General features: G+C 34.1%; 5 protein-coding genes and 1 long non-coding RNA gene across 13 annotated transcripts; 3 read left to right on the forward strand and 3 right to left on the reverse strand.

Annotated features, from left to right (window-relative positions):
• Positions 1 to 92: 92 nt before the first annotated feature.
• LOC100120273 lies at positions 93 to 3,998 on the forward strand. Its single transcript, XM_008215143.4, has 6 exons — positions 93 to 423; positions 500 to 704; positions 824 to 1,119; positions 1,200 to 2,485; positions 2,570 to 3,095; positions 3,174 to 3,998. Exons 1-6 carry the CDS (start codon positions 361 to 363, stop codon positions 3,540 to 3,542), a joined length of 2,745 nt encoding a protein of 914 aa, XP_008213365.1. The 5' UTR covers positions 93 to 360; the 3' UTR covers positions 3,543 to 3,998.
• Positions 3,560 to 6,547, reverse strand: LOC100679697 (myb-like protein X). Of its 5 annotated transcripts, none has more exons than XM_003424229.5 (5): positions 6,329 to 6,547; positions 5,419 to 5,901; positions 4,602 to 5,324; positions 4,260 to 4,509; positions 3,560 to 4,183 (listed from the first exon to the last, which is right to left on the reverse strand). In XM_003424229.5, exons 2-5 carry the CDS (start codon positions 5,884 to 5,886, stop codon positions 4,062 to 4,064), a joined length of 1,563 nt encoding a protein of 520 aa, XP_003424277.1. In that variant the 5' UTR covers positions 5,887 to 5,901; positions 6,329 to 6,547; the 3' UTR covers positions 3,560 to 4,061. The 5 variants fall into 5 exon arrangements, with proteins under 5 accessions (XP_003424277.1, XP_008213367.1, XP_008213366.1 ...); XM_008215145.4 differs by lacking the exon at positions 6,329 to 6,547 and adding an exon at positions 6,148 to 6,316; XM_008215144.4 differs by lacking the exon at positions 6,329 to 6,547 and adding an exon at positions 6,114 to 6,260.
• On the forward strand, positions 6,302 to 10,059 carry LOC107980892. Of its 3 annotated transcripts, none has more exons than XR_004227101.1 (3): positions 6,302 to 6,400; positions 9,292 to 9,403; positions 9,857 to 10,059. It is a non-coding gene; the product is annotated as an uncharacterized LOC107980892 (long non-coding RNA). The 3 variants fall into 3 exon arrangements; XR_001728981.3 differs by lacking the exon at positions 6,302 to 6,400 and adding an exon at positions 8,548 to 8,657; XR_001728980.3 differs by lacking the exon at positions 6,302 to 6,400 and adding an exon at positions 8,549 to 8,780.
• LOC100120221 (coiled-coil domain-containing protein 174) lies at positions 6,749 to 8,654 on the reverse strand. Its single transcript, XM_003424146.5, has 2 exons — positions 7,014 to 8,654; positions 6,749 to 6,931 (listed from the first exon to the last, which is right to left on the reverse strand). The coding sequence occupies exons 1-2, from the start codon at positions 8,416 to 8,418 to the stop codon at positions 6,837 to 6,839; spliced, it is 1,500 nt and encodes a 499-aa protein (XP_003424194.1). The 5' UTR covers positions 8,419 to 8,654; the 3' UTR covers positions 6,749 to 6,836.
• Positions 8,773 to 10,962, reverse strand: LOC100679657. 2 transcript variants are annotated; one of them, XM_031926246.2, is made up of 4 exons: positions 10,697 to 10,858; positions 10,359 to 10,627; positions 9,824 to 10,276; positions 8,773 to 9,014 (listed from the first exon to the last, which is right to left on the reverse strand). In XM_031926246.2, the coding sequence occupies exons 1-4, from the start codon at positions 10,795 to 10,797 to the stop codon at positions 8,956 to 8,958; spliced, it is 882 nt and encodes a 293-aa protein (XP_031782106.1). In that variant the 5' UTR covers positions 10,798 to 10,858; the 3' UTR covers positions 8,773 to 8,955. The 2 variants fall into 2 exon arrangements, with proteins under 2 accessions (XP_031782106.1, XP_031782105.1); XM_031926245.2 differs by lacking the exon at positions 8,773 to 9,014 and having other exon boundaries at positions 9,258 to 10,276; positions 10,697 to 10,962.
• On the forward strand, positions 10,471 to 12,854 carry LOC100120190 (eukaryotic translation initiation factor 3 subunit H). The gene is made up of 3 exons (XM_001602153.6): positions 10,471 to 11,456; positions 11,526 to 11,807; positions 11,885 to 12,854. Exons 2-3 carry the CDS (start codon positions 11,545 to 11,547, stop codon positions 12,633 to 12,635), a joined length of 1,014 nt encoding a protein of 337 aa, XP_001602203.1. The 5' UTR covers positions 10,471 to 11,456; positions 11,526 to 11,544; the 3' UTR covers positions 12,636 to 12,854.
• The last annotated feature ends 142 nt before the right edge of the window (positions 12,855 to 12,996 follow it).

Below are 12,996 nucleotides of genomic sequence, written 5' to 3' on the forward strand. Positions count from 1 at the left end.
CCGGCCAGCAGAGGCCTCGAGTCACGAGAGAATTCGCAGGAGCCGTTCACCCCACTATATTTTTTCCTTCCACTCTCTTTCTTATAACTCCCTACTCCAGCGGGCCAAGTGTACACTCGCGACAGTCGCGACTGCTTCCAGCGAGTTAGCAGTGCGTCCCGGCTCCAGTTGTACATCTGCGCGAAGCGCGACTCCAAATCGTGATTCAGAATATGCGATAAACTCGCAGGATTAGTCATTCCTCAAGCACTTGAGACATCAGTTGCTAAAAGATCTTTCCACCCGCACGCAGTGTCATTTTGGAGCTGTTAATTTTGTATATAATAGATATTTGAATTTGTCCCAAGTGTATAATCGAGAATGGATCAGGAGGAAGAAAATAAACCCAAGTGGCTTTTGGAGCTAGAAAATCGAAAGCGCAAGGTAAGCGATAATCTTGATTTGTTTGCATCGAAGCGCGTAAAGTCTGTTCTGTCTAATTGCTTGTTTTTAATTTAAGCCACGATTAGCTCATGAAACGGGTGCAGGTGCGCCTTGTTTGACTTGTGAATCAGCGTGTCCTGGTTTGGATCTACACTTTTGGAGGAAAATATGCAAAAATTGCAAGTGCAGGGGAGACGATCACGACGTTGACGATGACGATTTCCCACAATTTCAGCTGCTTTTTGGAAACAGTGTCAAGAATAAGAAAAATCGTTCCGTCCGTGAGTAAATCTTAATTATTGTATTTATATCTCGTAAATCAAACAATAACGCTTGTATTTAAGAATATATTTATCTGTATGGATATAAAAGTTTTAATTTGAAAACTGAAAAATTCTAGTGCTTCCGGTACATGACAAAAAGCAAGCTACTCAAGCTGAAACTCCATTTGAGTGGATTCCTCCAGACACAACAAAGGAATTAGCTGCAGACTACATGAAAGCCTTGCCATCTGACAAAATGCCAATTAAGGGTTCGTCCGGTGCTGCTTTGCGGAGACTACAACTTCAGAAGCAACTGCCTTTGCATGATATAGATCACAAGGCATGTGACACCCTTACAGATAAAGAAAGAAAAGAATTTGAAAAATATTTGGATAATTTGAAAAACTGTGCTGGCCAAGGAAAAGTCACAAAGGTATTATAAAAAATTTTTTCTGCTCGTTTTTTAACTAGAACAGCCCTGACTGATGAATACTTAATTTTTTTGTGTTCTAGTTGACGACCATAAGACCTTTTGATAAATCTTTAATGACACCAGCAAATGCCACAGATGTTCAGCGGTTTAGTCCACAACACAGTAAACTATTACAGAATAACTCGCCAGCTGGATTGAATTTACGTACCCCAAGTAGTTTTATTCCAAAAATTCCACAGTCACAAACAAATGCAAATTTACCAAATTTTTCAAGTTTACTGAATGAAGGAATGAGCCCATTAACTCCTAACATAGATGTTGTACGTGCTCAACACTTGCAAGCTATGAATGAACCAAGTCCTGGACCTGGCCGTTATCATCATACTTTGGCAAAAATTTCTGGCAAAAGTAATTTAGCTGAAGCAGCTAGTGTACCAGGAACTTATCATTTAGGGAAAAGTCCTCTGGCCAATTCTGCTGCTCCCAAAAATTCAAATGCTAGACCTTATCATCACACTTTAGAAAATATATCTGGCAAAGGTAGTTTAGCTGAAACAGCAAATATACCAGCTGGCTATCATCTAGGTGGAAATCAAGTGGCTAATGCCAGCAGTCCAAAGGATCCAAATTCTGGGCCTTATCATCATAGTTTAGAAAATATTTCTAACAAAGGCAGTTTGGCTGAAACAGCCAGTACACCAGGGGCTTATTATTCAGGAGAAGGTCATCTAGCTAACTCCAGTGGTTCGAACAATCAAATTTTAGGACCCTATCACCATACTTTGGCAAACATTTCCGGTAAAGGTAATTTAGCTGAAGCTGCTAATGTGCCAGGAGCTTATCATGCAGGAGAAAATCATCCTACTAGTTTCAGCAGTCCTAAAAATTCAAGTTCTGGACCTTACCATCATAGCTTAGCAAATATTTCTGGCAAAGGCAATTTAGCTGAAGCTTCTCATGTACCAGGTGCCTATCATTTAGGTACAGGAAGTCACGTGACCAATTCTGCCAATTTCAAAAATCCAGATCCTACATTGAAAGCAGAGTTTAATCAAGAAATTCCAAGTCATATGCCTAATGAACATTTGCCAAGTCAATTGAAAGCTTACACAGAAAAAATGGGTGGACAAGTTGATCAAAATTTGGAATTCTCAAGTGACTTATCACCAAATGCCTTAATTGCTCAACAAATGTTATCTGAAGCTCTTCAACCACCAAGTGCCGTAAATAGTAGTAGTATTGTAGGTAGTAGTTTAGATGAACAAGGACTTTCATATATTCGAGACAAACTCCATGATAAATACAGCAACAAAAAAGATAATCAAAGTCCCATGGTACCAGCAGTAGGAGAACTTGATCATCTTGGGTAAGATATAAAGCTTTTTCGCAAACTGTATCAAATTAATAATTTAGACATTTTTATGTATTAACATACTTGTTTATTTTTCAGCTATCCTTCATTAAGTGCAAGTTCTGAAAATGTTATAAGAAATGCCGAAAAAGCTAAAGAAATCAGAAATAAGCTAAATCCAAATGAAAGTAAAAATTGGTTGCCTTTTCAATCGCCTTACTCAATTCAAGCTGATCTTAATACCTCTTTACCTGTACAATCAAATGTGATACATTCAGAAAACTTAAATCATTCCGTCTTTCCGCACGATGCCGTCGGCGGTGCCTCAGTTGCACTCCAGAATCCAGAAAACATTAGTCAATTACAAGAGGAAATGGAAGGCATGACTATGAACGCATCAAAAACGCACAAATGTCATAACTGTGACGAAAATATACATTGTGGCGATGTCGTCGTTACTGCAGAAAAAATCAAAGATGCAGTTTGGCATCCAGGTTGCTTTGTATGTTGTGCATGTAATGAACTTTTGGTAGATTTAGTATATTTCACTCACAAAGGGAAGCTTTACTGTGGAAGAGATCTTTCCGAGCTATTAGAAATTCCAAGATGCTTTGCCTGTGATGAGGTAAGTCGGAAAAAAAAACAAAAATGATTACATCAAAATAAAAATACATTTAGCTAAACACTTGCATATTTCCAACAGCTCATCTTCGTTCGTGAATACACTGTAGCAGAAGGCCATAATTACCACGTTAAGCATTTTTGCTGTTGGGACTGTGATATTCCATTAGCTGGACAGAAATACATTTCGGAAAATGATAGGCCTCTTTGTCTGCCCTGTTATCAACAGAATTATGCTAAAACTTGTAATACTTGTAACAATGTGATTGCTGCAGATCAACAAGGAGTGGCCATAAAAAATCTTAATTTCCATGCCAAAGACAATTGCTTTTGCTGTTTTACATGCAAAAAAAGTCTTCTGGATGGTCAAATTGCCATTAAAGAAAATAAGCCTCTTTGTAGTAAAGAATGCATTGCAGAATTTTTACAACGTAAAGCAATAGGTAGATAAGAAAGAAATCGTGCCAATGTATTAAAAATTTTATATATATATTTGTAATAAACAGTCAAGTGAATAAAAAAAATATTTTCTTTTCATATACATGCAAGTGTACATACATCTTCTTATAACAAAGTGATTGGAACATTTTTATAATCATTTGTAGGTACTATAGAACAGTAATGTATTCACAAACATGATGTTATCAATATCAACGTAATGTACATTTAAAGTACGCCTAATGAGAAAAATCCTTATTTTAAGACAACGTTTTACAATTCAGTAAAATCAAGTGCTTTAATCAAATTCTTTTTAGTTTTTTACCTTATATATAGGTGATCAATAAATGAACATTTATATTTCTTGATTCACCTTTAGTGCAAATGGAACAATATATGCAACATTTATATAAACAGCATCATAGTTAATAAAATATTTGAAGGTCGAATTTTTGTACGATGTATCGAATATTTTTAAAAAATAGTATTTGTTTGAAAAATTACTGTTATAAATTTTACTTGTAATAAAATCTTATTCGGAATCGCTATCAACAACTGATTGGATCCTTTTACGCGATTTCTGAACCGGAGATGTAGCTACTTCTGGTTCAGCCTGTAATTTTCGAGCGCTTCGAGTACCGCGAGTAACACGACCTGTTTAAAACAGAAAATTTATCAATAATCAATAATCTTATATTTTTCAAAAGAGCAATCTATGTGATGCACTTACTTTCTGCAATGATATTACTAGTATCCAGTTCTTGAATTTCTTTCTTAGTTTCATTTTTCTTCTTGAGTTTTTCACATTTTTCTAATGTTGGTCTTCCAACTATTCCATTTTCCTCCAGAAAATTACGAAGGAATTTTACTTTGGCTGCATCAGTTTTGCAATCTTTTAGCAAGGTTTGGTAACACCTAACTCGGATTCCAGCAGCTCTTATGTATTTTTTCAATCTCTGTATTTTTTCCGTGTTACCTGACTGAAGATAAATAAAAATATTTTTAAAATTATACATAAACATCATATCATAAAATATCTCGAAGAAAACAAAACTTAAACGGTTTTGCTTACCTTTTTTTTCGTATCACCACTATCATTATTACTTTCATTGTCACTTTTCTCATTACTAGATAATGCACTTGCTGAATCCTCATTTTTAGATTCAATTTTGTCATTTGATTCTTCCGGTTTTTCATCTGTTTCCTTTTCAACATTTTCATCAGATTTTTCCTTTGTGGATTCTTTTTGGTCTTTGTTTTTTTCTTCTTCTAATCGTTTTCCTGTATTTTTAGGAGTTTTTGGTGGCCTACCCCTAGGACGTCCTCTTCCTCTTTTGGCTTCTGTAGATTTTTCCACATTTTTCTTAGGACTAGATTTCTTGGCCTTGACCTTGGCTGGACTATACTCTTCATCAGAACCTGATGCACTATTCTCTGAAGCAGACAAAAGTTTTGATGGAGCTTTTGATTTGCCTTTCTTAACAGATTTTTTTTCAGTAGTCTTTGGACTGCTACTGGCCTTAGCAGCTGGTGATTTTGCTTCAGCTGAGTTAGGCGCATTTGATTTTTCTGTATCAGAAGAACTAGCATCTACTTCAGAATCATTTGGTTTCTCTCTAACAATCATTGTTTTAGCTCTAGGCTTTTCAGATTTTTCTTCTTCACTCTGTTCGCTAGACTCTTTGTCACTAGCACATTCAACTACAAGTTCTACACCATTTATGATTTCTGAATCTTCCTTTTTCTTTTTCTTAGATTTCTCTTTTATTTCATCCAAATTTTGATCAGAGGATTTCTTATTTGAAAAAAATTGATTAAAAAGGGTAAATTTGTATTCCACTTTCATTATAAATTAAAAAAAGTATAATTTTAACAGTATTAATATTTACCTTTGAATCTGTTTCTGAGCCTTCTACATCCTTTTCTTCTTTTTTTCCATTTGCTACGCCATTTTCTTCAACTTTTTCAACAGTATCGTCTTCTTTCTTTTCTTTGTTCTCATCGATTTCTTTTTTTTCAATGTCTGAATTATCTTTCAAATCAAGTTCCATTTTCTCGCTATCTGTAGCAGTTGTATCTGCATCCTTGGATGTATTCTGTAAATCTGTGTTGTCATTTTCACCATTCTTCTCTTTCTCTTTTTCACTGGTTTTGTCATCAACTTTCTTGCAGTCATCATCGCAAGTAGTATTTTCATCACTGATTAACTCATCAGTGCGAGCTTTTTTGACTGGTGCATCTGTCTCAACATCGGATGATTCTTCTCGAGGACGCTTTGTAGAGCCATTATCTTTTGATTCATTAGATTCCGCAATAACTTGGTTACTCTCACTGTCACTATGATCTGATTCCACCATTTTTCTGAGACTGATCTGTAACAATTAATCTCCTTAGAAAACTATAATTTAATCAAAGTTAGGTAGTCATAAAAAAATTAAAGGGCGATATAGCTAAATTTTATATTTCGTTTCTTTGTTACAATGAGTGACTAAAACACTTGAATAAAATGAATGTTTGCTTTACTAAGAGCACATGTATAACGAAATATGACCGATTATTTCTTCCGCAAAGTTAAAAGTTTTACATTTTGATTAATTGTATGCAATTGAACGTTATACCGGCGTGAAAGACTTGGTTACTTTCGTCTATAAGACAATAATATGAGGACACAATAGGTAAGTAGGTATAAGGTTCGTGTTTATCCGGAATCGCATGCGCGGGAAAAACCACAAGACATGACGCGCGAACTCACGATCATATATAAGTATATTATAAGCATGTGTATACTTTCTATTTTACCTTTCGCAGGAATTCTCCTGCAGCACAGTATCTCTAGCAGTGACTTGTCTATTTGCCAATTGGACGTTAAAGGTAAATATTTATCTAATTAGATACAGAGGATTTCACGTTCTTGTCGTTCTAATCGCGTTCTGCGCGGGACAATCTTGGCTTGTGTATAGTGCGAATTTATGTAAATGTATCAAGTATAGCAGATATACAACTCGCGATGCGAATTGTTGGATGTGGCGGCAGCACTGTTACCGACACTTATTATTATTTTTATTATTCATGCGAATATAGCAAGGGTGGAGCTTATATTCGATGCCGGTAATATGTGTATATAGATATCAATATATTTACGCGCGAACTTCGCTTTCGATTTCGACTAATTTTTCATATAAAATATAGGATACGATTACTGAATGAAAATGCAACAAACATTTAAATTAGAATTCTATTAAATATTAACAAGTATAAATTTGTACAAAACTGTCTAGTAACTGATAGCAAACATTCTATTAGCTGGTCACTGATGGTGTTTGCTTTCAAACTGTTTTCTCAAATACTTCAATCCAGCTGCGATTTGATCTGCAATATTGACACTTGCATGATCTGTTGAATCTATAACAATATAAAATATTTAATAATTTAAATATCATAATTAGTATTTTTAATTTAATTATGCAGCAAAGTATTTACAAACCTCCAGAAATTTGTGAAACATCATTTGCAGGAGGAAGTGGTATTTGTTCTTTCAATTCTGGTGCATAATTAGGTGCTGGCAATGGTCCAATGATATCCGAATCATTGCTGCTCTCATCTTGATTTGATTTTGGTAAATCTTGATTTTTATTTGCGTCACAATTTTTAAGGTCGAAAGATTCACCTCTTTGGAAATTGTTGTAAACCGGTGCAAACTCTTGTATCCTTTCTTTTCTCTTCTTCATAGTCCATTCTTCTTGTGACATCACATACCATTCATTACTTTTACCTAATATCTTTCCAAAGGCCTCTATTTTATTTTCAACATCTTCATGTTTCCTCTTAGTTGAAGCCTGTTTTTCATCTGATGATGATTTGCTTTGATTTGTGTCTGACTCTGTCTTTTCTTTTTCCTCATTTTCTTGTTTGGTATCTTGTTTTTCCTCATCCTTCACTCTCAAGGGGTCAGTCGAGCTGGTCTCAACAGTTTCCTCTTCACTTTCTTCAGCCGGCAAACCTGCTCTTATTCGTTGTCTCAACCTAGCAACTCTTAACCGGTTTTGCTGCATTCTTTCTTTCATGTCACGTATCTCTTGATTTTCTTTTTGCTTTTGTTCTGTTTCTTTTCTCAGTTTCATTAAATTTTCTTGCTGTTTAGCTCTTTCTTCCTCATCTTGAGAAAAGGCGTAGTATCCTACACCGTGTGTCCTTGCTTCGTCAAAAAGGACATCTTGGTAGTGAATATCAACTTTATTTGCTAACTTTGCCGTTTCTTCCTCCCATTTTCTTCTCATCATTTCGATTTCAGGTTCTTTTTCTGGTAATCTATCTTCAAAGAACAAAGGTTTTTCTTTCTTTTCTTTGTGCTGTTCTTTTTCAACTACGGTCTTCATTAGATAATCATCTTTTTCCTGCATTTTTGGTAAATCTTCCCGTAAACACTTTCTTGTGCGACCAAAACAATCCGTATATTCAACCCATCCATCATCAGAATCATAATCACTTTCATTTTCATTTACACCATTGTTCTTTGAATTTTCTTCTTCAGAGTGGTCTGAACTATCAGGCTTATGTTCAAAATCCACAAGAAAGTTTGGGTTCATATTATTATGGCTTTTTGCCAATTTTTCGTATAACCTAGATTTTGCTTGCAACATCAGTTTTGATTTTTTGAGTGCTTTAACATCTTCTACATCTTCTGACAGATTATTTTTTCCATCCTTTTCAGTTTGCTTTTTATTCTGTTTTTCTTGAGTTTTCCTCTCATTAGGTTTTGATCTATTAACTGGTCCAACATTTTCAAATTTGGCTTTGGCTGCTTCGACTTCTGCTTTTTTCCTGAGCAATTCTGCCTTCAAACCAACCAAAGAAGAATGGTGAATATTAATTTTACTTTCAGCATTCATCTTGGAAGTTTGCGAGTGACCTGTTTTAATATTTGTATTTACATTATAAAACTAATAGGTTCTGTATACACGCCTGAAGGTATTTATACAATTATATTTACATCAACTTTCAACTTTATTGTGACACAAACTGTACATACATACACACATATATGATATATGCATATATATGTATAATAAAATATAGAAATGGGAGGAGTATCTCGGACATTGATTGGACGTGCTTCGATTCACTTTAGGTTAGGTCCACATCGTCATCATTGATTTGAAATTATAATATGATATATATTCAGCGATGTAAAAATATTTATAACAAAAATACTTATATCAGTATCTGGAGAAAATAAATACAACTTTTTAGAGTAAAGTATAAAATAATTTATTTTATTGCGTGCTTCAATTACAATACTTTAATGTGTTGAGAATATTATTTATGCTATATAAATTTAAAGAAGTAATATGCTTAAAATCTAATTGCATCATTATATCAAGTGATATGCAAATCTGATTAACGTTACTTAATAGGTTTACCTAAATTTATTGCGTAGAAAAATTTGTTTTTTTACTATAAAAAAGGCATACAGCCGCAGTGTTAGCTATAAAAAAAAAACAATTATATATATATATATATGTATATGATACAAAATATAGAACCATATATAAATATTAAAATACGCTTTAAAAAATGCAAAATTAACTATAAAAAAATCACAGCTGAAAAGTTTTAAATCTAATATTTTCAATTTTGTAATACTATGCTATTACCTATTGTTGTTCTATAATTTTAACTATACTATGAATTGATAAATTAAACTATAAATTTAATATCTAAATTCTGATTTCTATTAATGAGCTATATTTCTGTGGTTTCAGTATTTCAGTGTTTGCAAGTCACGTACTGCTGGAAGGCAAAAAATTTTTTGCAAATTTTTGTAAGTTCTTGGACCAGTTAAAAATAATGATAAGCATTGCTTTTTGAATTCGAGTGAGTATTTTCGATTGTTGTTCTTTTTCTTAAACAGCTGAGCTTGAATTTTTATAAAATCAGATGTTTCTTTTGGAAAAAATTTTTCAGTTAATAGCTCGTATTGCTCTAGAGTAATATTATCCATAATACTAACAAAATTTTGTTGGACTTTATCTTTTAATTCTAATATCTCATTTCTTTTATTTTTTAAAAGCTTTTTGAATTTCTTTTTACTTGTTTTATCCTTTAGCAAACACGATTCAGTTTGACTAGATTGTTCCAATTTTGTGTCTACTGCTTTATTATCATCAAAAAAGCTAGTACTAGTTTGAGTACTTTCTTCTAACTTATCTATAATAATGCTTTCAGTTTGACTAGTTTTATCTAATTTCTCATCTACTAAGAATAATTTAGTTTGCGTAGCATCTTCTAAATTACCTTGGTAAATATTATCTGTTTGTGTCATTACAGCTAAGGTTTCAAAAGTATCCGACATACTGTTCAGTGGTGATGGTGATGTAATAATGTCTTGTCCATCTAAAATAGTCTGTGGTATTCTTTCAACTCTTACACCCTTATCTGGAATCAAAAAAGGCAAATCACCTGTTTCCAAAGAAGATGAATCAGTATTAGATGTATTGTTAAAAGGCAATAAATTTATTAAATCTTGATAATTGAAGGCTTCAACTGAGTTTAGTTGTTCATTGTCATCAATATCAATTGCTAAAGTACTGCCATCAATATTTATAAAATCATTAACTCTTGTACTTGAATACACATGATCGGATGGACTTGAATTTTGTAAATATTCTTGGGTGGCTTTAATTGCAGATACAGGCTCATTTATGCGTATCCCAGTAGCTTTAAAAAATTCATCTGCAGATATTTTTTCTGGAAAAATTAATATTAAAGTAAAGATAGGGATCAATGAATTGAAATATATAGATGAAATTAATAAATATAGCAAACTTACGCAATATACAGTTACTTAAAATATTTTCTACGGGATCTTGGGAGTTGGCAGTCTCATCTTTCTTCTTATCAACATCTAACGAGTCATCAGAGTCATCGGGTGGATCCAGTTGCATTGGGACAGAATTAGGTTGCAGTCTATTTCTCAAATCATTGAGGAACATTGTATCAGTAAAGTGTTTGGCACAAACTCTATAGCTGTTGAACAGCTCAATTGGTGTTTTTTCAAGGAGATCATTGCGATCGCAGGCTACTACCCACTGTTTGGATCTACACAAAACGAATGGGGCAATATTATTTACAGCGAGTAGCGTTGATTTTTACGAATTAATGGCATACCTTTGAGGATCTTTCGGAAAACGAAAGAAACTCCTCTTGTCGCGTCGGGACAAACCTCGGCAATTCTTGAAGGCGCAGTAATAACCGCCCTTTTTACTCATCCTTAACAACAAATAATTTCAAGAAAGTAGCAAGTTGTGCGGACTGGGCAGCGTGTGCGATAGTAGCTATACATACATACATATATATATATATATATATGTATATATATATGAATTTCAACCCTTTAATCTGCAGTGCAGACTGCATAGCAGCCAGCAGGGGGTGGATTGTGGATACATGTATACATACACAATTTGAAATGTATGTACTATATACATGCAAGCTGCAAGTGACGCATGCGCTTTGAAAACCAGCTGAAAATATTAATAATAAGATATCGGAAAAAATATGCAAATTAGCTGCGATAATTAAATGCATATAATACATATGAGCAGTGGTGTTTAACAGCTTGTCAAATCATGCGAATTATACCGTGATTGCTGATTGAGTCAATATCATCGCCACTATTTTAAAAAAATGTCTTGCTCATATATAAATTAAAAATAAAAATGATTGTTTCTTTCTTATAACAATTTTTTCAAGTGGTTTAAAATTAAAAGGAACGCAAGAATTGTGGTTTTATGATCGTCACGCTGTCTCATACCGACGTTAGTGACATGGTCACATAAATTTAGCATTTTCCGCGTCTCTGCAGGCACTCTGGCAGCCAAGTTCTCTTTGACGGCGGTACTCGTCCATACTGGAGAAACGTGGTTAGGTGCGGCATCGAATTTTACATTTTCCAACCAAAGAATCGAGTCGAATAAGTTAAATTTGTTATCCGCAGATCTACCTCAGCAGCCAAAATGTCAGGACGAAGTCAACCACGTCGTGTGCAGGAGCAGGAGCTGCGTATTGATTACGTTCAGTTGGATGGCTTGGTGGTTATGAAGATGGTTAAACACTGTCATGAGGAGACAACTAATAAAATGGAAGTGGCTCAGGGTGCCCTTCTTGGACTGAGTGTCAATGGTCGCCTCGAGATCACCAACTGCTTCCCATTCTCGAAAAACGATGATTTTGATGATGAAGAGGATTATCAACTGAACATGATGCGAAGGCTGCGCATGTAAGAATCTACTCCTGACTATTCACATATTTAGCATGTTTGTAGTACACAAATTGATTTTCTTGCTTTGTTTTTAGTGTCAACATTGACCATTTGCATGTTGGATGGTATCAAAGTGCCAATGTTGGTAACGTTTTGAGTTTTCCAATGTACGAGTCACAAATTGGCTACCAAGAATCTATCGAAGAGTCTGTTGTTATAATCTATGATACCAATAAATCAGATAGAGGATTCTTGATGCTTAAAGCGTACCGTCTGACTCCGGAAGCCATCAAGTTGTACAAAGATAATGAATTCACTTCTGAGGCTCTCAAGAACTTGAAAGTTGGATATGAAAATTTGTTTGTTGAGTTGCCAATCGTGGTCAAAAATAGTCCTCTGACAAATATTGTTATGTCTGAATTAGAAGAAATGATTCCAGAAGAGGCAGGAACCAAGTATTTGGATTTGGGAACTGCAACTGTTTTGGAAACTCAACTCCGTAGCATGATGGATCGTGTTGATGAACTGAACCAGGAAGCTATCAAATTCAACCGTTACCAGAGCATGGTTATTCGTCAACAACAAGATAAGAACAGGATGTTGGCAAAGAGACAGCAAGAAAATGCTGCTCGTGCTGCTAAGGATGAGCCACCACTACCCGAAGATGATATCAACAAGAGTTTGAGGCCAATTCCAGTGCCCCAAAGGCTCAACCCTATGATCACTGCTGGTCAGATCAATACCTACAGCCAACACATATCCCAGTTCTGTGCTCAAAGCTTGGCTAAGTTGTATATTACTCAGAGTCTCCAAAATGCAAAAGAAGCAAAATCATCGACTCGTTAATTGTAATCAGGAGTACGTTTTTTTAATAAACAAGAATGTCTTGACCAATGAAACAACACCTTTCATTAGAGTATGCTGCTGTAAACAAGAATCATCCAACTTGATAATAAACTATTGTATTAAAATCTGTTAATTTTTATTTTAAATTTTATAATATGCACTTGATCAATCAACGGTTGTAATTTCTAATTTACTTTTAGTAAATCAAGTTTATAAAAAGTTTTTTTTTTAATTTTCTAATTTGAAATCAACTTTATCAGTAAATGATTATTGATGCATTTATTGATCCCCTCCTTTATAAAAAGTATCATTTACTATTTATACTAAATTTAATTATTTTTCATTCTATACTTACGCTCAT

The sequence above is a fragment of the Nasonia vitripennis genome, chromosome 3 (assembly GCF_009193385.2).
Source record: "Nasonia vitripennis strain AsymCx chromosome 3, Nvit_psr_1.1, whole genome shotgun sequence".
NCBI lineage: Eukaryota > Metazoa > Arthropoda > Insecta > Hymenoptera > Pteromalidae > Nasonia > Nasonia vitripennis.